Source organism: Oncorhynchus clarkii, chromosome 16 (assembly GCF_045791955.1).
Source record: "Oncorhynchus clarkii lewisi isolate Uvic-CL-2024 chromosome 16, UVic_Ocla_1.0, whole genome shotgun sequence".
Lineage (NCBI taxonomy): Eukaryota > Metazoa > Chordata > Actinopteri > Salmoniformes > Salmonidae > Oncorhynchus > Oncorhynchus clarkii.
Window position 1 is genome coordinate 51,376,856 of NC_092162.1, and position 24,531 is coordinate 51,401,386.

Genomic DNA, 24,531 nt, shown 5'->3' on the forward strand with positions numbered 1-24,531 from the left:
TGGCGATCTGGCTGAGGCATGAAAGCCTGTAGCGGCTCCCGGATCCAACGTCATTCCACCTGACACAAAAAAGAAAAACACTCCCCGATGCTTCCCGTAGGTGAGATGTGATTCTGTAACGATGTGGGCTGAGTGTCGGGAAGCAAGTTCAGGGAGTGAGTGTTTTAATAAATAAATAAACCAACCATAATACAAACTAAGAACAACACAGGCATGACAGAAACAATGACCCCTGGGGAAGGAACCAAAGGGAGTGACATATATAGGGCAGGTAATCAAAGAGGTGATGGAGTCCAGGTGAGTGTCATAATGCGCGTAACGATGGTGACAGGTGTGCGCCATAATGAGCAGCCTGGTGACCTAGAGGCCGGAGAGGGAGCACACGTGACAGTCATTAATTTGTACGTTTTTTTGTGTGGTCTTAATCGCACAATTTTACATCTAGCTATGATGTTTGGTGCAGTATTGTAAGTAAAATAATTTGCATGAAAACTATTAGTGCACTGCAGACTGCATCGAGTCAGCTGCCGTTGCCCTCTGGACTGATTTGAGAACTCAGTAGGTAGCAAAATTTAATCTCTGTGTTTGTCAATAAAGCTAGCTAGTAGCTAGCAGGCACATTGATTAGGCATGCTACATTAGCTAAATCAAATCAAATCACATTTTATTGGTCACATACATATATTTAGCAGATGTTATTGCTGGTGTAACGAAATAGATGTGTTCCTAGCTCCAACAGTGCAGTATTATCTAACAATACATACAAATCTCAAAGTAAAGGAATGGAATTAAGAAATATCTAAATATTAGGACGAGCAATGTCAGAGTTGCATTGACTAGAATACAGTAAAATACAGTATGTAAACATTATTCAAGTGTCCAGTGTTCCATTATTAAAGTGACCAGTAATCCCATGTCTATGTACATAGGGCAGAAGTGTGGCTATTTAATAGTCTGATGGCTGTGAGATAGAGACTGAAAAACAGATTATTGGTCTCATCTTTGATGCAACTGTACTGACCTCCCCTTCAGTGGGGTGAACAGCCTATAGCTCGGATGATTGTCGTCCTTGATGATCGTTTTGACCTTCCTGTGACATTGGGTGCTGTCGGTGTCCTAGAGAGCAGGTTCTGTGCCCCCGGTGATGCGTTGGGCAGACCGCACCACTCTCTGGAGAGCCCTGCTGTTGCGTGCAATGCAGTTGCTGTACCAAGCGGTGATACAGCCCAACAGGATGCTCTCAATATTGCATCTGTAAAAGTTTGTGAGGGGCCAAGCTGATTTTCTTGAGCCACTGTCTCTGAGGGTGGACCATTTCAGTTTGTCAGTGATGTGGAGGCCAAGGAACTTGAAGCTTTTCACCTTCTCCAAAGCGGTCCTGACGATGTGGATAGGGGTGTGCTCCCTCTGCTGTTTACTGAAGTCCACGATCAGCTCCTTCGTTTTGTTGACATTTAGGGAGTGGTTATTTTCCTGTCACCCCTCCGCCAGGGCCCTCACCTTCTCTCTGTAGGCTGTCTCATCATTGCTGGTAATCAGGCCTGTCATCTGCAAACTTGATGAATGAATTGGAGGCGTGCATGGCCACGCAGTCATGGGTGAACAGGGAGTACAGGAAGGGGCTGAGCACGCACCCACGTGGGGCCCGTGTTGAGGATCAGCGGAGTGGAGGTGTTGTTTCCTACCTTCACCACCTGGGGGCGGCCCGTCAGGAAGTCCAGGACCCAGTTGTACAGGGCAATGTTCAGACCCAGGGCCCTGAGCTTAATGCTGAGCTTGGAGGTAATATGGTGTTGAAGGCTGAGCTGTACTCAATGAACAGCATTCTTACATAGGTATTCCACTTGTCCAGATGGGATCGGGCAGTGTGCAGTGCGATGGCGATTGCATCGTCTGTGGATCTATTGGGGCGGTATGCAAATTGAAGTGGGTCTAGGGTGTCAGGTAAAGTGGAGGTGATATGATCCTTTACTAGCCTCTCAAAGCTCTTCATGATGACAGAAGTGAGTGCTATGGTGTCAAATGTAAATGTACAGTTTTGTCATTTAGCAGACACTCTTATCCAGAGCAACTTACAGGAGCAAATAGGGTTAAGTGCCTCAAATCAAATTATATTGGTCACATACACATGGTCAGCAGATGTTATTGCGAGTATAGCGAAATGCTTGTGCTTCTAGCTCCGACAGTGCAGTAATATCTAACAAGTAATCTAATAATTCCACAACTACCTAACACACACAAATCTAAGTAAAGAGATTCAATAAGAATATATACATAGAAATATATGGATTAGCAATGATCGAGCGGCATAGGTCAAGATGCAAGAGATGGTATAAAATACAGGATATACATGTGATATGAGTAATGTAAGGTATGTAAACATTATTAAGGTGGCATTGTTTAAAGTGAGTAGTGATCCATTTATTAAAGTGGCCAGTGATTGGGTCTCAATGTAGGCAGCAGCCTCTCTGAGTTAGTGATTGCTGTTGGCCTTGAAATAGAAGCTGTTTTTCAATCTCTCGGTCCTTGCTTTGATCCACCTGTACTGACCTCACCTTCTGGATGGTAGCGGGGTGAACAAGCAATGGCTCGGTTGGTTGTTGTCCTTGATGATCTTTTTTGCCTTCCTGTGGCATTGGGTTCTATAGGTGTCCTGGAGGGCAGGTAGTTTGCCCTCGGTGATGCCGACAGGATGCTCTCAATTGTGCATCTGTAAAAGTTTGTGTGGGTTTTAGGTGTCAAGCCACATTTCTTCAGCCTCCTGAGACGCTGTTGCGCCTTCTTCACCACACTGTCTGTGTGGGTGGACCATTTCAGTTTGTTCGTTATTTGTACAATGAGTAACTTAAAACTTTCCACCTTCTCCACTGCTGTTCTGTCGATGTGGATAGGGGGGATGCTCCCTCTACTGTTTCCTGAAGTCCATGATCATCTCCCTTGTTTTGTTGACGTTGCGTGAGAGGTTGTTTTCCTGACACCACACTCCCGAGTGCCCTCTCCTCCTCCCTGTAGGCTGTCTCGTCGTTGTTGGTAATCAAGCCCACTACTGTTGTGTCGTCTGCAAACTTGATGCTTGAGTTTGAGGCATGCATGATCACGCAGTTATGGCTGAACAGGGTGTATAGGAGGGGGCTGAGCACGCACCCACGTAGGGCCCTTGCTCAAGGGCACAGACAGATTTACCTAATTGGCTCTGGGATTTGACCCAGCGACATTTTGGTTACTGGCCCAACACTCCAAATCATCTTATCAAGTCACTGGCGAGTGGCAAAGTGCTTCGGTGCCGTAACAGCTTCCCTAAATTTCGCAAATGTCAGTTTTAGAAGATAGTGACTTAATGACCAAAATTGTGCTATATACACTAGACTAATATTGATGCAATAATGGCCATTTTCAACCAGAGAAGTTTGTTTTTGAGTTCAGCTGCCCGTTAAACGGAATGAGAAGATCAAATAGTATGCATCTTTTTCATTAAGGGGGAATGAAAGAGCTTTTGGCTCACTGACCGACCGGCACAGCATAACAAACAACGTTAAAATCACATTCCCAACTGCCTTGCACACTGGTAGACAAAAGGACCATTCACAGATATTGACTTTGGTGCAACTACTTATGAGCTAGGATGCAGCAATCAACTAAGTTAGTTACATTATTTAAGTCAAAAAGCATTTTTTGTTAAAAGCCTCTATTTCCAGAACCAGTTATTTTCAGTTTGACTGTCTCAATTAAAATACAGTATTATCTGTGGATTCAAGTTTGTCAGAATGTGGGTATGTTTTGTTGCCGAATGCACTCACTGAAACGTCTTTGTAGAGATGACCAGGGTCATATTCAATGTCATTGGAGTTGAAGTAGTCATTGGCAGCAGCCAGGAGAGTCATCTCTGGGATGGAGAAAACATCCATGAACTGCTTCATCACAGGACCCTGTAAGATAACGTTAGCTCAACAGGATAGAAGACAAAGCTGAGCCTCAGCAAAAATAAATGATTTTTTTGCAGATATTGGATATACATTTTAGAGAGCAATTTCCATCGGGAACTGATCATTAATGCAAGTATTTTACGCAGGCTTTTAACCATTATTTTATCTTTAAAGAATGGAAATTTAGCAACAATTGCAGCAAATTCCACAGATTTTCAAACATACCGTGCGTTCAGAAAGTATTCAGAACCTTTGACTTTTTTCACATTTAGTTACATCACAACCGTATTCTAAAATTTATTAAATTGACGTTTTTCAGCCTCCCGGGTGGCGCAGTGGTTAAGGGCGCTGTACGCAGCGCCAGCTGTGCCATCAGAGTCCTGGGTTCGCGCCCAGGCTCTGTCGTAACCGGCCGCGACCGGGAGGTCCGTGGGGCGACGCACAATTGGCCTAGCGTCGCCCGGGTTAGGGAGGGCTTGGTCGGTAGGGGTGTCCTTGTCTCATCGCGCACCAGCGACTCCTGTGGCGGGCTGGGCGCAGTGTACGCTAGCCAAGGTGGCCAGGTGCACGGTGTTTCCTCCGGCGCATTGGTGCGGCTGGCTTCCGGGTTGGATGTGCGCTGTGTTAAAGAAGCAGCGGCTTGGTTGGTTGTGTATCGGAGGACGCATGACTTTCAACCTTCGTCTCTCCCGAGCCCGTCCTGGAGTTGTAGCGATGAGACAAGATAGTAGCTACTACAACAATTGGATACCACGAAATTGGGGAGAAAAAGGGGTAAAATTCAAAAAAAAGAAAAGAAAAAAGAAAAAAAAAATGACGTTTTCCATCTTCAATCTACACACAATACCCCATAATGACAAAGCAAAACTGCTTTATACACTGCTCAAAAAAATAAAGGGAACACTAAAATAACACATCCTAGATCTGAATGAATGAAATATATATATATTTTTTATTATTTTTCTTTCTTTTTTCTCCAAAAATGATCAATGGAAATCAAATGTACTCATGGAGGTCTGGATTTGGAGTCACACTCAAAATTAAAGTGGAAAACCACACTACAGGCTGATCCAACTTTGATGTCCTAAAAACAAGTCAAAATGAGGTTCAGTAGTGTGTGTGGCCTCCACGTGCCTGTATGACCTCCCTACAACGCCTGGGCATGCTCCTGATGAGGTGGCGGATGGTCTTCTGAGGGATCTCATCCCAGACCTGGACTAAAGCATCCGCCAAGTCCTGGACAGTCTGTGGTGCAGCGAGACATGATGTCCCAGATGTGCTCAATTGGATTCAGGTCTGGGGAATGGGTGGGCCAGTCCATAGCATCAATGCCTTCCGCTTGCAGGAACTGCTGACACACTCCAGCCACATGAGGTCTAGCATTAGGAGGAACCCAGGGCCAACCGCAACAGCATATGGTCTCACAAGGGGTCTGAGGATCTCATCTCGGTACCTAATGGCAGTCAGGCTACCTCTGGCGAGCACATGGAGGGCTGTGCGGCCCCCCAAATAAATGCCACCCCACACCATGACTGACCCACCGCCAAACCGGTCATGCTGGAGGATGTTGCAGGCAGCAGAACGTTCTCCACGGCGTCTCCAGACTGTCACGTCTGTCACATGTGCTCAGTGTGAACCTGCTTTAATCTGTGAAGAGCACAGGGCGCCAGTGGCGAATTTGCCAATCTTGGTGTTCTCTGGCAAATGCCAAACGTCCTGCACGGTGTTTGGCTGTAAGCACAACCCCCATCTGTGGACGTCGGGCCCTCATACCATCCTCATGGAGTCTGTTTCTGACCGTTTGAGCAGACATATGCACATTTGTGGCCTGCTGGAGGTCATTTTGCAGGGCTCTGGCAGTGCTCTTCCTGCTCCTCCTTGCACAAAGGCGGAGGTAGCGGTCCTGCTGCTCCACGTCTCCTGATGTACTGGCCAGTGTCCTGGTAGCGCCTCCATGCTCTGGACACTACGCTGACAGACACAGCAAACCTTCTTGCCACAGCTTGCATTGATGTGCCATCCTGGATGAGCTGCACTACCTGAGCCACTTGTGTGGGTTGTAGACTCCGTCTCATGCTACCACTAGAGTGAAAGCACCGCCAGCATTCAAAAGTGACCAAAACATCAGCCAGGAAGCATAGGAACTGAGAAGTGGTCTGTAGTCACCACCTTCAGAACCACTCCTTTATTGGGGGTGTCTTGCTAATTGCCTATAATTTCCACCTGTTGTCTATTCCATTTGCACAACAGCATGTGAAATTTATTGTCAATCAGTGTTGCTTCCTAAGCGGACAGTTTGATTTCACAGAAGTGTGATTGACTTGGAGTTACATTGTGTTGTTTAAGCGTTCCCTTTATTTTTTTGAGCAGTGTATAAATGTTTGCAAAATGAACAACAAAAATACCTTATTTACATAAATATTTAGACCATTTGCAATGAGACTTGAAATTGAACTCAGGTGCATCCTGTTTCCATTGATCACCCTTGAGATGTTTCTTCAACTTGATTGGAGTCCACCTGTGGTAAATTCAATTGATTGGACATGATTTGGAAAGGCAAACATCTGTCTATAATAAGTCCCACAGTTGACAGTGCATGTCAGTGCAAAAACCAAGCCATGAGGTCCGTAGAGCTCCGAGACAGGATTGTGTTGACGCACAGATCCGGGGAAGGGTACCAAAACATTTCTGCAGCATTGAAGGTCCCCAAGAACACATTGGCCTCCATCATTCTTAAATGATGGCCGCTCTGCCAAACTGAGCAATCAGGGGAGAAGGGCCTTGGTCAGGAAGGTGACCAAGAATCAGATGGTCACTCTGACAGAGCTCAAGAGTTCCTCTGTGGAGATGGGAGAACCTTCCAGAAGGACAACCATCTCTGCAGCACTCCAACAATCAGGCCTTTATGGTAGAGTGGCAAGACGGAAGCCACTCCTCAGTAAAAGGCACATGACAGCCCGCTTCTAGTTTACCAAAAGTTTACCACCTTAAGACTCTCTAGTTCACCACCGTAAGACTCTCAAACCATGAGAAACAAGATTCTCTGGTCTGATGAAACCAAGATTGAACTCTTTGGCCTGAATGCCCAGCCTCACGTCTGGAGAAAACCTGGCACCATCCCTACGGTGAAGCATGATGGTGGCTGCATCATGCTGTGGGGATGTTTTTCAGCGGCAGGGACTGGGAGACTAGTCAGGATCGAGGGAAAGATGAACGGAGCAAAGTACAGAGAGATCCTTGATGAAAACCTACTCCAGAGTGCTCAAGACCTCAGACTGGGGCAAAGATTCACCTTCCAACAGGGCACCGACCCTAAGCACACAGCCAAGACAACGCTGGAGTGGCTTCGGGACAAGTCTCTGAATGTCCTTGAGTGGCTCAGCCAGAGCCCAGACTTGAACCCAATTAAACATCTCTGGGGAGACCTGAAAATAGCTGTGCAGCGCCGCTCCCCATCCAACCTGATAGAGCTTGAGAGGATCTGCAAAGAAGAATGGGAGAAACTCCCCAAATACAGGTGTGCCAAGCTTGTAGCGTCAAACCCAAGAAGACTCAAGGCTGTAATCGCTGCCACGGGTGCTTAAACAAAGTACTGAGTAAATGGTCTGAATACGTATGTACATTTGATATTTCCATTTTTTATTTTTAATACATTTGCAAACATTCTTTGTCATTATGTGATATTGTGGTTAAATTGATGAGGGGGAAAAAACTATTTAATCCATTTTATAATAAGGCTGTAATGTAACAAAATGTGGAAAATGTGAAGGGGTCTGAATACTTTCTGAATACACTGTATATTCTATTTTAGTGTCTCCGGTCCTTATTTTTCAGTTAACCTTTTCATACGAGTTCCAAATATCTCTAACGGTCACCCCAGTGTGAGTTGTTTTATGCATGTGATGTCAGAATTCACTCACTGTTCTAAAATATGATTATTACGCAACAGGACAGTTAACACGTGCTTCCTGCTAATTGTCTATAGGCTATGTTTCAACTTGTCAATTTCAAATTATTTTCTAACAAGTTGTATTTCCTAACAACAGTTTGAATTGAGCCGTGTTCCGCCTCCTCATTAATTCACATAGAAGTAGCTCATTTCAGCGTTGCAGACAATTTATGTATGAGGCTTTACTGAGCCAGACAAACTTCTCTCTTCGAGAGCCCACGCACTTCACCAATGTTTGTGCAGAACAAGTATGCAGACATTTGCGCAGTCTTGCACAAATTGGAACATGTTGGTTTTCCTTACAAATAATAACTTTGGACATGCGTTCCTATCAAAGTAAGTTCCTTATTTTCTGTATATCGTGTTGTCGTTTCTACTGTAGGCACATACAATATGTATGTATGTATCTATGTATGGGGCATAATGTACTTACAGTTTTATTCACAGTACCGGTGACAAATAATGCATTCCGATTATTGCATTGATTGTAATGGACACCTATGATGCGTGTAAAATACTTTTTTGAAGGTTGTACTGTTTATAATGAGCTAATGCTATTTGCCAGCTATGTGTGGCGCCATGTTTGTTGACATTATACAATGCATTATGGGTGTCACCTAAACGTCTGTCAGACCAAAGATGTTATAATGAGGTGAAGGAATGGTTCACTCATCTTTCAGGTAAACTTCCGGAAGTGAATGAAGGGAAGTGAACGAACGTAGACAACACACCCCCTTCAACATGCATACTATAAACAGACCAAACTCATCTTGTCTCCTTGTATTATCTTTGGTTAAATAAGAATTGCTATTAGATAATTCATAATGTAGTTTCTGTCAGCCGAGAGTTATACAAATATGACCTGTTACGTCAATCTTTCCTCAGTTAGCGCTAGAAAAATGCAGCCTACATTTTCCAGTTTGGATGATTGTGTTATGCTGTAGCTACTTCTGTGAATGTCTGAACATTGCATCCAAAAATAAACTGGTCACATTCTGGACATAAATTTGTACGGACTGTGTTTGTGCAAAATGTTTCTGTGAAAAACAATGTGGCCAGCTCAAATGCTGATTCATTCGAAACTGGACGTTAAAAATAAGCATTCAGGGACCACTCTAGAATGATCACACTCGTTTGTTGGTAAGTGTGAAAAGGTTAAGGTAGAAGAATGTAAGTAATGACCTTTCCATAGAAGCCACTGACTTCCTCAAGAGGGACATGGTTAGTTCCACCGTAGAGCTCCAAAACCTCCTCATCTGGGACAGGATTCAGACCCCTGTGGGAATCAACATCTCTCATTATGGTCTCTCTATTACAGAATTGAATCCATGACATACCAATAGCAAAGAGTATTGTTATTAGAAAAAACGTTGTGCACAAAACTCAACAGAAGCGGGAGGGCGGAGAGGACAGGACGAGCAGAGGGGTAAAATCAATAGACAGTGAGGACATCGTCCTGATTCTAGTTTGGCTGGTGGTGCACTCGGTTGATAGGTCTCTGGCACTTCAAATGAATGAGTCTCTGTCAGTTATGTTTAGTATCTGCATAGTTAATACCATCAGTAGCAAGCTACTGTTGCGAGCAACTTCGAGAATAATAAATATACACTTTTGAGCACCCTCCAAAAAGTTATACTTTTCAACAGCTTACCTTGAAATAAAATGTAAATTCTCATCTCCCTCTCTTTCAAAATCGGCAAATACACCTCCAATGACAGTTCTGGCTTTTGCATTGACTGTATGCTATCAGCATAGTCTATACCTCTAATCATCTTTGCTGATAGCGATGTTTCCAGAAGTGCATAAATTGGTCTAATTTAGCATGTATGGTAAAGCCTCAACCCTTAGCTAACTCTTCATATTCAAATGAGCTCGAAAATGTTTTAATAAGGACAAAATGTTTTGTGTGACTGCAGCGCCAGCCATAAAAAGCAAAAATAGACACCTTGTAATTGAGCGGAGTGTCAACGAGAACAGCACGTTCACTGCCCGCCCGGCATCAGTTGGATCATTATCATTCAAAACAAAGCATTCTAAAATTAATTGCACGCACACCTAAAGTTATTCTTATTTCATTGTGTTACTATTTTCCCTTAAATGTATTCAGCAATTTTTTCTTACTTACTTTTTTAAAACTCTGCATTGTTGTTTAAGGACTCATAAGTAAGCATTTCACATAAGGTCTACTACACCTGTTATAGTTGGCACATGTGACTAATAAAATTTGGTTTAGGCCTTTAGTTTTCATTATATTCCCCCAGCAAGTGTCTCACCTGTATACAGTCCCCAGCTGAATGTAATGGAAGGCATCAATTTTCATCAACAGTCCCTGCATGAAAAAATATAATTTTATTGACTGAACTACCATTTCACTCTAATTTCACTCTCAAACTTTGAATGTTTAAAAGCTTTTATACACCCATAAAAACACTTACCTTCTGAATGTCATAGTGGAGACCACGAGCAGCGAAGTTGGGAATATAGTCATACTTGCTAATGCCCTCTGGATACTGTTAGGGAAATTAAAAGTAACAATTTAAATTCAAACAAACAATAAACAACGTGCACAATGACCATTTGTATGAGGATATGAGGCAAACAGCATCACATTTCCATCAAACTAACCTTGTAGTGTTTGACAAGGAAGTCTCGAGCTGTGTTGTAGATCATTGTATCAAGAGTGTTGGAGTACAAAGCGAGCGTGTAGTCATAATCAAAGCCATAGATTTCCACTTCGTCCAAGTCAACCTCATTGTTGGCATAGATGGTGGAGGGGTTCAGTAAGCTACATACACCTGGAGGAATCAAATCTGCAGAAGAGGAGGGGGAGACATTACACACACAAAAAAAATCTAACATGATCCAGCTTCATGATTTGTCTTAAATGCATTGTGTGGATAATCTAAAGAGCCCGTGCTTACAATTTTGGGCAGTAAGTGGTCTATTGTTCAAAATGGCCAAAGATATACCGTTGAAGTCGGAAGTTTACAGAAGCCTTAGCCAAATACATTTAAACTCAGTTTTTTACAATTCCTGACATTTAATCTTAGTAACGATTCCCTGTCTTAGGTCAGTTAGGATCACCACGTTATTTTAAGAATGTTAAATGTCAGAATAATAGTAGAGAGAATGACTTATTTCAGCTTTTATTTCTTTCATCACATTCCAAGTGGGTCAGAAGTGTACATACACTCAATTAGTATTTGGTAGCATTGCCTTTAAATTGTTTAATTTGGGTCAAACATTTTTGGTAGCCTTCCACAAGCTTCCAACAATAAGTTGGGTAAATGTTGGCCCATTCCTCCTGACAGAGGTGGTGTAACTGAGTCAGGTTTGTAGGCCTCCTTGCTCGCACATGTTTTTTCAGATCTGCCCACAAATTTTATATAGGATTGAGGTCAGGGCTTTGTGATGGCCACTCCAATACCTTGACTTTGTTGTCCTTAAGCCATTTTCCCACAACTTTGGAAGTATGCTTGGGGTCATTGTCCAGTGGGAAGATCCTAACACCTAACTGATGTCTTGAGATGTTGCTTCAATATACCCACATATTTTCATTCCTCATGCTGCCATCTATTTTGTGAAGTGCACCAGTCCCTCCTGCAGAAAAGCACCCCCACAACATGATGCTGCCACCTCCGTACTTCAAGGTTGGGATGGTGTTCTTCGGCTTGTAAGCCTCCCCCTTTTTCCTACAAACATAACGATGGTGTCATTATGACCAAACAGTTCTATTTGTGTTTCATCAGACCAGCGGACATTTCTCCAAAAACTACGAACTAAAAAGCCGTCTGGCTGCTTTTTTTATGGTGGTTTTGGAGCAGTGGCTTCTTCCTTGCTGAGTGTCCTTTCAGGTTATGTCGATATAGGACTCATTTTTACTGTGGATATAGATACTTTTGTCCCCGTTTCCTCCAGCATCTTCACAAGGTCCGTTGCTGTTGTTCTGGGATTGATTTGCACTTTTCGCATTTAAAGTACGTTCATCTCTAGGAGACAGAACGCATCTCCTTCCTGAGCGGTATGACGGCTGCGTTGTCACATGGTGTTTATACTTGCGTACTATTGCTTGTACAGATGAACGTGGTACCTTCAGGCATTTGAAAATTGCTCCCAAGGATGAACCAGACTTGTGGAGGTCTACAATTATTTTTCTGAGGTCTATCTCCCAGGCTGCATGCCGGTCTTGACAGCCAATCGCATGCAAGGAACAAAACAGCCCATTTGGCTAATCTTGTGAGCTAGCTAGTTAGCTCGGTAGTCTTGGTAGGTATCAAGCTAGCTTGTTACGGCAGGTAGTCTAGTGGTTAGAGAGTTGGTCTAGTAACCGAAAGGTTGCCAGATCAAATCCCTGAACTGGCCAGGTAAAAAGCTGTCATTCTGCCCCTGAACAAGGCAATTAACCCACTGTTCCTAGGCTGTCATTGAAAATAAGAATTTGTTCTTAACCTCTCTGCGCACCGAACCCGGTAGCGGGATGAAATTCGACAACATATGGTGATCGCTACATAAATAGTCATATTAAACATTCATGAAAATACAAGTGTCTCACATGTATCGAAAGCCTAGAATCTTGCTAATCCAACTGCGTTGTCAGATTTTTTTTAAAGGATTTACTGCGAAAGAATACGATGTGATTATCTGAGTATAGAGCCCCATAAAAAACAACTATTTCAACCAGCACAGGCGTAACAAAATCACAAACTGCAATAAAATAAATTGTTTACCTTTGACGATCTTCCTCTGTTTGCAATCCCAATGCTCATTATTACACAATGAATGGTCTTTTGTTTGATAAAATCCATTTTTATAGCCTAACACGAAACATTTTGTGAACCGCTTGTGTCGTGAATTCCGTCTCATTCCATTTTCGACGACACATTCGAGGTAAATACACACACAAAACGTGACTTTTCCCGTCATGTTTGGTTTCATTGCAATCAACTGGTTTGTTTGTAACACAACCCAACCTGATGGGTCATTTCGCGGGACGTATTGACTGAAAGAAACTGATTTGAAGACAAGTACTGACATCATTGTGCACCAATGATTTGCCCGCTGTTTCGTTGATTGACTGTATTTGAACCCAATGACCGCTGATTGTCTTGAAATCTAGCTGGGTAGATAGCCAATGAGCTGAGGTAAACGGCAATATGTAATGTTTATGTGTTGGAAGACCAACCCATGTAGTAAACTCCGGCGTAAAGAGGTTCATTCGCCATTGACGATTCATACTGGAAGGAGCCACGCATGTTGCGCACAGTATTGTTTTGGTAAAGCGCATATTCAGCTGTTTATATATCAATCAGTATGGCGACTAAATCAGGGAAAGCTAAATCTAAGTCTAGATATACAGATGTACAGAAATTGATCGAGGGCGATTCATTTAGCGATTCCCAAATGGAGGAATATTTTTTGAACGGAGAGGACATCGTTTTGGACTGGTAAGATCTTCTCATGCTAATGCCGTTGTTTGAAATTAATAATATAAAATATTATTTGTGAAATGAAATAGCCTATTTGAGGCTGTTGAGGGGAGGGCAGGTCCACAACAATGGCCAAAGTGAAATGGAGACAGTAGATACAGCTGGTCTGTTGTAATATAATAAAGACAGTAGATCTAGCTGGTCTGTCATAATATAAGAGACAGTAGATGTAGCTGAAATGTCATAATATAAATGAGACAGTAGATCTAGCAGGTCTATAATAATATACTCAACTTTATGTTCCCTGTACTCTATATCTGTTTATTATACCTGTTGATACAGGGCTCATATGTGAAACTATTCTAACTGAACATTTTCTTTCACAGTGACACTGACTCCAAATGGGAGCCCCCAGTGCCAAGGTGTCCATCCCCCACTGAAGCTGGTTCATCCACCTCCTGCCACAAGTGGTGTTCATCTGCTCAAATGTATTTCTGCAGGCATGGATGTGATATGGCACCTGGCATCAGCAGCACAATATTGTGTAGAGGACTGAGGGTCTTCCAAATATTGAAAGAGTTATTTTGTAAATGTATATATATATATATATATATATATATATATTATTTTTTTTATCCATTTTTTTTTTTGGGGGGGGGGGGGGGGGGGGGGGGTGTTAGAATACCATTTTGGTATTTTGTATATAGTTATTCCATTCACAATGTATAACTTCACCAATTTGGCCACTTGGGTACATTTGGGCTACTTGTGTGGGACACCTGGGTGACTTCATGATAAATGTCATGTAGCACACTCATTTTGGAGGTTATCATTCTGAAACTTTGCACAAGTACTGTTGCCCTCTTATGTTTTTCACCGAAATTGTCCCATCATCCTATCTGAATGTTTGTTTTATCTTGTTCATTTTAAAGATGATGATACAACAATAAAAATAAAAAAACGTATGTTTTTTTCATTGTATTATCTAAACCAGATGTATTGTGTTATATTCTCCTACATTCAATTCACATTTACACAAACTTCAGAGTGTTTTCTTTCAAATGGTACCAAGAATATGCATATCCTTGGTTCTGTGGATTTGTAGATTTGGGTATGTCTTCAGGCAGAAATTTAAAAAAGTAGGGGGGTAGCTCTAAGAGGACTTGCCTAGTTAAATAAAGATAAAATATTTTCTGGTTGTTAGCTTGCATAACTGATATGTGTATAATTATAAAGGGACAGCTCATGTTTTATGGAAAATATTTACATTTACAGGGGGTTCCTGACTGATCAGATTCAATTAGCATCCATAAAACATGAAGTGTCCCTTACAATTATAAACATCAGTTATGCACGCGAACAACCAGCATAGATAACAAGCTATCTATCTAACTACCAAGACTACCTAGCTAGCTCCTCACAGGACTAGCCAAATTAGCTGTGTTGTTGCTTGCATGTGATTGGCTTTGGTCTTGGGGGTGGCACACAGCCTGGGAGGCAGTGCTGCCTGGGAGACAGCTGCCTGAGCTCCAAACACAAATGAAGGCATATTGTTGGCATGAAATGTACCATCCTTTAGTGTAGCAATCAATAAAAATGTATGCTCTGACTCACCATGGGCTCCGCCGCCTCAGCCATACGGCCAATCTATCATCAAAACACCCACTCCTATTTATACAGTTTATCTCGTGATCTTCGACAAAACAACTATTTTATGTCGTGATCATGAACAAAAATTAATTGTGATTGACATAATGAGGGAATATTTGTTTTATTCAAATGTCCTCTCTGGATTACCATAGGTAGCAGCTCTATTTAAAAGGGGGAGAGAAAGCTGATCCTAACTGTTATATTTCTATTTTGCCCTGTTTATCAAAAGTGTTGGAAAAACTTGTCAACAATCAACTGACTGGCTTTCTTGATGTCTATAGTATTCTCTCAAGTATGCAATCGGGTTTCTGCTCAGGTTATGGTTGCGTGACAGCAACCTCAAATGTCTGAAATAATGTCACCATTGCACTTGATTCTAAGCAATGTTGTGCTGCTATTTGTATTGACTTGGCCAAAGTTTTTGATACAGTAGACCATTCCATTCTAGTGTGCTGGCTAAGGAGTATTGGTGTCTCTGAGGGGTCTTTAGCCTGGTCTGCTAACTGCCTCTCTCAAAGAGTGCAGTGTATAAAGTCAGAACATCTGCTGTCTTAGCCACTGCCTGTCACCAAGGGAGTACCCCAAGGCTCGACCCTAGGCCCCACGCTCTTATCAAGTTACATCAACAACATAGCTCAAGCAGTAGGAAGCTCTCTCATCCATTTATATGCAGATGATACAGTCGTATACTCAGCTGGCCCCTCCCCGGATTTTGTTAAAAGCTCTACAACAAAGCTTTCTTAGTGTCCAGCAAGTTCTCTGCCCTTAACCTTGTTCTAAACATCTCCAAAACAAAGGTAGTATGGTTTGGTAAGAAGAATGCCCCTCTCCCCGCCGGTGTGATTACTACCTCTGAGGGTTAGATCTCATACAAGTACTTGGGAGCATGGTTAGACGGTACATTGTCCTTCTCTCAGCACATATCAAAGCTGCAGGCTAACACCGTACCCAAACCGGACGCGCGCAAATTGATTTTGTCCCCCCACACCAAACACAATCACGACACGCAGGTTGAAATATCAAAACAAGCTCTGAACCAATTCTATTAATTTGGGGACAGGTTAAACATTTATGGCAATTTAGCTGGCTAGCTTGCAGTTGCTAGCTAATTTGTCCTATTTAGCTAGCTTGCTGTTGCTAGCTAATTTGTCCTGGGATATAAACAGTTATTTGTTATTTTACCTGAAACGCACCAGGTCCTCTACTCCGACAATTAATCCACACATAAAATGGTCAACTGAATCGTTTCTAGTCATCTCTCCTCCTTCCAGGCCTTTTCTTCTTTGGACTTTATATGGCGATTGGCATCTAACTTTCATAGTTACACCACGGCCGACCGAACTCAGTTCATCTTACAATTGGCGGCAGGTAGCCTAGTGGTTAGAGCATGGGTCTAGTAATCGAAAGGTTGCCAGATCAAATCCCTGAACTGGCCAGGTAAAAATTCTGTAGTTCTGCCCCTGAACAAGGCAGTTTACCCACTGTTCCTAGGCTGTCATTGAAAATAATAATCTGCTTCTATAAACCAATGGGAGAGGCAGGACTTGCACTGTGTTCAGCGTCACAAATAGTACTGACTTCTATTTTAGCGCTTGGCAACGCAGACGCTCGTTGGCACACGCGAGCAGTGTGGGTGCAATAATTGAATAACGTATGTTTACAATTATTTTGCAAAGCACGCGACGCAAGTGGTGTGGTAGACATGTTAGGTTAAATCTAGATTTGGTCATTCCTGAATTATGAATTATTTAAGAGGTGCAATATGGAAAAATTGCTCCGCCATTTCTTGGTTGCTGAAATTCTAATAGTTAGCCTAATTTCAGTTTGTGAAAACAAGCACTTAAGAGTGTAGAAAATCATTGTAGCATGTAAACCGCTGTGAAATATATTTGCAACAACCAAAAATGTTGTATTTTCAGCTGTTTGAAGGTGGTGTTCAAAACCAAAAGTAAAAGACGCAAAAACGAAACTTAATAATGGGAAGCATAGAAACAGCAAACATAGAACAGATCTACAGCTTTTTAGACTTACTTTCAATTGTTTATTTTAATTTAACCTTTATTTAACTAGGCAAATCAGTTAAGAACAAATTATTATTTACAATGACGGCCTACCAGAAGGCAAAAGGCCTCCTTTCAGACTTAGTGTAAGGGGCTAGGTACAGGCCGGTGCTGATGGTGGCCGATAACACCCAGCCACAGTCAACAAAGAGTTACTTGAAAGTTTAATGCGTAAAACCAGCAAATAAAATTGTTTGGGGACAGACTTGGTGGAGACAACCGAGTACTGAAGGTGTTCCTTGGTAAAGATTGCCACTCCCCCAACTTTGGAAGATCTGTTTTGCCAAAAAAGGTTATGTGAGGATGACAGATCTATAACTCAAATTTCTATGTACATTTGGTCGGGTTGCCCAAAAAGTTACTGAAATCAACTTTAATGTAACAAATCAAAAATTAAAATAATGTTATAGAAGGTAAAGTAAAAATTTGAACTGGTCCATCAATGCATAGCCTAGGCTATATATTTCTTTATGTTTATCGCGCAGCCCTAATTTCTAGTCAAAATGACAAATGAGTAATGCCAAATTATCTAAAACAATTGGAGGTGGTTATGGTAGATAAATTAACATTCAATTCTCTGGCAACCGCTCTTGTGGACATTCCTGCAGCCAGCATGCCAATTTCACACTCCCTCAAAACTTGAGACATCTGTGGCATTGTGTTGTGACAAAACTTTGCATTTTAGAGTGGTTGTTCATTGTCCCCAGCACAAGGTGCACCTGTGTACTGATCATGCTGTTTAATCAGCTTCTTGATATGCCACATCTGTCAAGCAGATTAATTATCTTGGCAAAGGAAAAATGCTCACTAACAGGGATGTAAACTAATTTGTGCACAAAGTTTGAAAAATAAGTTTTTTGTGCATATGGAACATTTATGCAATCTTTTATTTTAGCTCATGAAACATGGGACCAACACTTTACATGTTGTGTTTATATTTTTGTTCAGTATAGTTTACATGTTGGCAACAATCCTTTGATTCTACACAAACCCGCCTGTTCTGCTCCAAGGTTGCACACGCATCGGTTTTGTTGCTAAACAATCAACCCACCTATACACATTCAGTTGATAAAAAACATACATATTTTAGGCAAGCAGCCTAGAAAAGAGAAGGAAGGAAAGTGCTGCTATGTTACACAATAGGTATTTGTAAATAGAAGGTGATGTTTGGTAAAAGGGGATAATTGGATTTTAAAAAGCAAGAAGGATCAAGACACTTCATATTTGTATGACATTTTCAGCTTGTCCGCAAATGGGTCTTCCAAATGGACAATGACCCCACGCATACTTCCAAAGTTGTGGCAAAATGGCTTAAGGACAACAAAGTCCAGGTATTGGAGTGGCCATCACAAAGCCTCGACCTCAATCCTATTGAAAATTTGTGGGCAGAACTGAAAAGGCGTGTGCGAGCAAGGAGGCCTACAAACCGGACTCAGTTACACCAGCTCCATGGGGCACTCTGTTTACAATGTTGACATCAGCAAACCGCTTGCCCACACGATGCGATCTGCCTGGTACAGTTGAAATCGGGATTCATCCGAGAAGAGCACAATTCTCCAGTTTGCTAGTCGCCATCGAAGATGAGCATTTGCCCACTGAAGTCGGTTATGATGCCAAACTGCAGTCAGGGTAGGATCGGGGTGAGGACGACTAGCACGCAGATGAGATTCCCCTCAGACTGTTTCTGACAGTTTGTACATAAATCCTTTGGTTGTGCAAACCCACAGTATCATGTCTTATGTCGTGGTGGCTTGTTCCAGACCATCCCGCGGGTGAAGAAGCCAGATTCGAAGGTCCCTGGCTGGCATGGTTACATGTGGTCTGCAGTTGTGAGGCCGTTTGGACATAGTACCAAATTCTCTAAAAAAACATTTTGGTAGAGAAATGAACATTCAATTCTCTAGCAACAGCTCTGATGGACATTCCTGCAGTCAGCATGCCAATTTCACGCTCCCTCAAACTTGAGACATCTGTGGCATTGTGTTGTGACACAACTTCACATTTTAAGAGTGGCCGTTTATTGTCCTCAGCACAAGGTGCACCTGTGTAATGATCATGCTGTTCAATTAGCTTCTTGATATGCCACACCTGACAAGCAGATGAATTATCTTGGCAAAGGAAAAATGCTCACCAACAAGGATGTAAACAAATTTGTGCACAAATGTGCGTATGGAACATTTATGGGATCTTTTATTTTAGCTCATGAAACATGGAATCAACACTTTACATGTTGTGTTTATATTTTTGTTCAGTATAGTTTACATGTTAGCAACAATCCTTTGATTCTACGCAAACCCCGCCTGTTCTGCTCCAAGGTTGCACATGCATCGGTTTTGTTGCTAAACAACCCACCCACCAATACACATTCAGTTGATAAAAAACATACATGTTTTAGGCAAGTAGCCTAGAAAAGAGAAGGAAGGAAAGTGCTGCTAGGTTGCACAATAGGTCTTTGTAAATAGAAGGTGATGTTTGGTAAAAGGGGATAATTGGATTTTAAAAAGCAAGAAGGATCAAGACACTTCATATTTGTATGACATTTTCAACGGAGCAATTTTTTTTTAATGACACGTTTGGAGGCATGGCCTTCTTCAGGAAGTACAAAGATACAGTGATGTCTTTTGAACAAATGATGTTCCAATCAACCCTGATTTTACGTATTTATTAGCCACCAGATCCGACCCTCTTGCTTACAGCTGCAATAGGGTCAGACAGCATTCCTGTGTATATTAAGACACCACAAAGCCGGCACGAGGTATGACTCTGAAAATGTACCTCAATCCAGGGATGAGAAATGTGTTGTGCTCCGAATTGTCCCATTATACCAACTGTTAGACCAAAAATAATGAACAACTGCTCGTTTAAGTAAACTACTGTTTTTGTCCTCATGCTAACTAGCAGTAGCAACAGCAACCATTATGGAATGGCACATCTCGTTGAACAACAAGAGCCAGGGTTGCCATGTCGACGGTTTTCCTGAAAAATTGGGCTACTTAACAAAATGATGTCGCGGGTGAAAATGTATTGGCCGCGGGTTTTGGGCTACTTCTAAATTGCATGGCAATTTTTTAAAATATATATATTTCACTGTGACCTGCTGCTGAAGACTATCAGGCAGTGAGGCAGCCTGTTTCTGAGTGAGTGAGTGAGTGAGTGAGTGAGTGAGTGAGTGAGTGAGTGAGTGAGTGAGTGAGTGAGTGAGTAGGGCCTGAGCAGTGTGTATGTATTGAGACTGAGCGCTGCAGCAGGCAGCTGAGTCAAGTGAGTGAGAGGAGATAGAAGAGCACATGCGCACATCCTGAAAACCTTTTACCAGTTGTAGGTAGGCTATTTAGATTGTCATTACGGAGACAGCTATTTCCAACCCTTTTTCCATAAAACATTAACGCGCTATAACTGATTGCGCATCAATAAATAACAGTGACAAAGCACAGGAAATGCCTGTAGACGCTCTAGAGCGCATTAGATACATTTGCTTGGAGGTGGTTTAAACTGCATTCTGATGTTGACTTTGCTCATGGAAAACCATATTAAGCAAAGGGTTTCATGCATGCTCAGTTCTTGGGTTTTGAGCGTTGCGCGAGTGGAAATTTGAAATGGCAGTTATGCTTCTGTTATGGGGAAAAGTCCACAACCAAACTGACATTAAATGTGGATAATGATACATTTGCATCCGTTGGCTATTCATTTCTGTGCCTATGTAGGCTACTGTAGTCTACCATTTTATAAAATAAATATACTGAAATTACGATATCACTGGAGCCATTGCAAATCAATTTGTGCCACTTGTGTTGCCTACCTGGAGTTGGCAAACGCATTTAATAAATTGCCTATAATAAATTGCATTTAATAAATTGCCAGTTTATTGCTCTTGTAGCCTTGTGTTATTATGCAATTGTTAATGGGCAGTTTAGTTAATGAAATTGGAAGTTATCGATTGTGATCATGGTCATAGTTCTATCGCAATTGCCGTTCAGCTGTTTTTAGAATGCATTAGATTGAAGGTAACAGCCAGTCAGATCAGTTAATATCCATATTATGAATATTTTATTAAGTGATTGAAATTACGAACCCATCTTCAGTAGCCTATTCCAGCAGGCTATTGGGCAATGGAAACACTTCTTACCACTAAATCTCCTCGCTATTCATGTTGAATAAATTAGTCTGTCAATTTGAACTAAGCAAGCTGTTAAATTATGAATCTTATATATTGGCTACTGTGTAGGCTATTTGAAATTAGAAGTAGGCCTATCAGGGGCTATAGGCTACCTGCATCTAGCTAACCAAACCATGGAAAAGTTGAATTACAATCATAAATCCAGGTTTTAGTCAGTAGGCCTAGTCTATGCCTATTGAAAAGACAAGTCAATCTCCCAAATAGGCCATTTATAACGGTTTGTAGTCTTAACGTCTGGCACATAATAACGGCACAACGGCCAGAAAATAGCTTAACATTCGTTTTTTAAGTTTAAAAAGAGTGAATTATCTTTTCTCTTGCAATATATTTAAATTATTTTATTAGTCACGTTAGCTCCCAATATTAATTATTTTGATGGAAACCCCTAATTTAGCTTCTTATGGTCTTTAGAAGTTAAGTCGAGATTCCTTCTCAATTCGCTCAATAACGTTATGGAGAAAGTGTTTATTGGCTAAATATGGCAACTCCCCTCTTGCTGCAGTAAAAAACATTTGGGCTAGTTTTCAAGCCTTGTGGTTGAGTTTTGAGTAGTCTTTGGGCTACACATTTTGCTATACCTGGCAACCCTGACAGGCTGTTCGGGCTAACACTGCCATTTCAAAATGGCTGCTGCGCCTTCTGCAACCAAGCATTATGACAAAAATGACAGGTTTCAGGACAAAACAAAAGTTGTTCAATCTTCGAAGTGTAACAGTTGGGAAATTGGGATAACGGGACAATTCGGAGTATAACACATTTCTTATCTCTGGAATGAAGCTCATTTTCTGAGCCTTATCTTACACAAGCTCAGTGGTGTTTTAATAGGCTATTAACAGTAATGCTGTCTAACCCTAGTGCAGCTGTAAGCAAGCAGGTCAGATCTGCTGGCTAATATTCGATATATTAGGCAAGCTTTAACATTACATAAAAACATCTTACCGTGCACAAGTCGTTTCATCTCATTATACCTTGACCAAAGGTACACCTTGGAGTCAATCTTGGGTGCTGTAGTGAATGCCCTTTCAGAAAACGTCGGCGACACCTCCTTAAATTTCTTGCCTGCGACTTGTCTGTGATTTGCGGGTGATGGAGAAGTTGGGATGGCTGTGGACCCTGTAGCCTGGATACCCGAATTTGATCCACAACTTTGACCATTTTCGCAGCATTTTCCTATTTGGTTGGTCGGACCTCTAGATGCCACGTTACCATAAGACGCAACAGATGTTTTTAAACCCCTGCAAAGCGAAGCTGTCTTACTTTTCTGCAATAACGCATGGCTAAACTTTCTTATTTTTTGACAGGACATTACTACCTGGCATTTATCAGAGTATCTCCAGAACGTTATCTAATTCAAACCTAAATGTAGGCTACAGTTGATACAGTAGCAACTGAGTCAGATGCACAAGGATGACAGTATATCATCAACAGAGGCTATCTATATACTGAGACGGGTCTCAACGTTCTAACAAAGAGAACAAATATCCGCAAAGGAGGCGGGAACAGGCGGGAATATTCTAGCCAATGAGAGGGCAGATTCGCATGTAAACAAGTTCACCAAAGTAGCCAGGGACACATTCATTTGAAAAACGTTCTTGATTTTTCCGATAGAAATTACATCAAGATAGCCTACGTTATTCCGTATGTCAGGTAGAAATATTCTATATTGAACAAACATGCCTATCTGAACTTTCCAAAATGTTCCTTCCTGCTGAACATGTCCCAGGCATAAAATAAACCCTGAAACTAGATTCCCCACATTCTGGTAGGGGGATGTTCTCTTCTGCACTGTTCAACCAATCCAGTAAATGTGAAGGAGGAGTTAAGATAGAGTGTTGCCACAGAGTTTCTAAACCCAGAGGCACAGCATTGTGAGACATCAATAATCACTTGCGAAACAGACCAAGCAGGGATTTGAGAAGTCAATGAGAGAAGTGAACAAGTAAATCAAATCAAATTGTATTTGTCAAATGCACCGATTACAACAGATGGTTTTAGACCTTACCGTGAAATGCTTACTTACAAGCCCTTAAACAACAATGCAGTTTTAAGAAAATAAGAGTTAAGAAATTATTTACTAAAGTTAAAAAAAGTAACAAAATAACAATAACGAGGCTATATACAGGGGGTACCATTACCGAGTCAATGTGCGGCGGTACAGGTTAGTCAAGGTAATTGAGGTAATATGTACATGTAGGTAGGGGTAAAGTGACTCTGCATAAATAGTAAACAGTGAGTAGCGGGGGTTGGTCAATGCAAATAGTCCGGGTAGCAATTTGATTAATTGTTCAGCAGTCTTGGGGGTAGAAGCTGTTAAGGAGCCTTTTGGACCTAGACTTGGCGCTCCGGTAGCGCTAGCCATGCGGTAGCAGAGAGAACAGTCTTTGACTAGGGTGGCTGGAGTTATTTTGGGCCTTCCTCTGACACCGCCTAGTATAGAGGTCCTAGATAGCAGGAAGCTCGGGCCAGTGATGTACTTGGCCGTACGTACTACCCTCGGTAGCGTCTTATGGTTGGATGAAGAGCAGTTGCCATACCAGGCAGTGATGCAACCGGTCAGGAGGTTCTCGACGGTGCAGCTGTAGAGGTTTTTGAGGATCTGGCGACCCATGCCAAATCTTTTCAGTCTCCTGAGGGGAATAGGCATTGTCGTGCCCTCTTCACGACTGTCTTGGTGTGTTTGGACCATGATAGTTTGTTGGTGATGTGGACACCAAGGAACTTGAAGCTCTCGACCCGCTCCACTACAGCCCCATCGATGTGAATGGGGCATGTTCGGCCCTCCTTTTCCTCAAGTTCCCGATTAGCTTGTTTGTCTTGCTCACATTGAGGGAGAGGTTGTTGTCCTGGCACCACACTGCCAGGTCTCTGACCTCCTCCCTGTAGGCTGCCTCATTAGTCGGTGATCAGGCCTACCAACAACTTTATACCGAAGGAGGGCCTTTGATTTGACGGACTGTACATGAGCAGTTTGGAATGAGATGACCATTAGACCCAACAATGTGTTTCTGCGCACGAGCTTAGCTAGCCAACGTCGCCATGACATCACCTACAAGTGTGATTGCCGTAGCCTCAAAACAGTCTGAATTAATCTAAAATAACTCAAGAAATCTGTCATTAATTTAGAAGTTTTTGCTATGGAGATCTTAGGGCATCAGACTAGGGTGTTTGGTGCCATATTTCTCAAGTGAAAGAATGTGCATGAGGACAGGCACTTCATAGAAGAATCCCTACTGTTGACCAATTGCTGACGAGGGCGCGTAGACTTCGGCTGCCGACTTTGGCTGATTAAAAATCCCTTGCCGAAGTCACAATGTCATCATAATATATACACAAACTGTTCCGAAAT

General features: G+C 42.1%; 1 protein-coding gene across 1 annotated transcript in view; it reads right to left on the minus strand.

The window, feature by feature from the left end:
* LOC139368681 (5'-nucleotidase domain-containing protein 2-like) overlaps positions 1–22,972 on the minus strand; it is a 32,713-nt gene extending 9,741 nt beyond the window's left edge. Inside the window, exons 1-6 of the mRNA XM_071107872.1 lie at positions 22,125–22,972; positions 10,498–10,682; positions 10,308–10,382; positions 10,146–10,201; positions 9,055–9,148; positions 3,798–3,926 (exon numbers count right to left, since the gene is read on the minus strand). Of these exons, the coding sequence (XP_070963973.1) occupies positions 3,798–3,926; positions 9,055–9,148; positions 10,146–10,201; positions 10,308–10,382; positions 10,498–10,682; positions 22,125–22,491 (906 nt within the window). The 5' untranslated portion in view covers positions 22,492–22,972. The remainder of the gene's footprint in view (positions 1–3,797; positions 3,927–9,054; positions 9,149–10,145; positions 10,202–10,307; positions 10,383–10,497; positions 10,683–22,124) is intronic.
* Between the last annotated feature and the right edge of the window lie 1,559 nt (positions 22,973–24,531).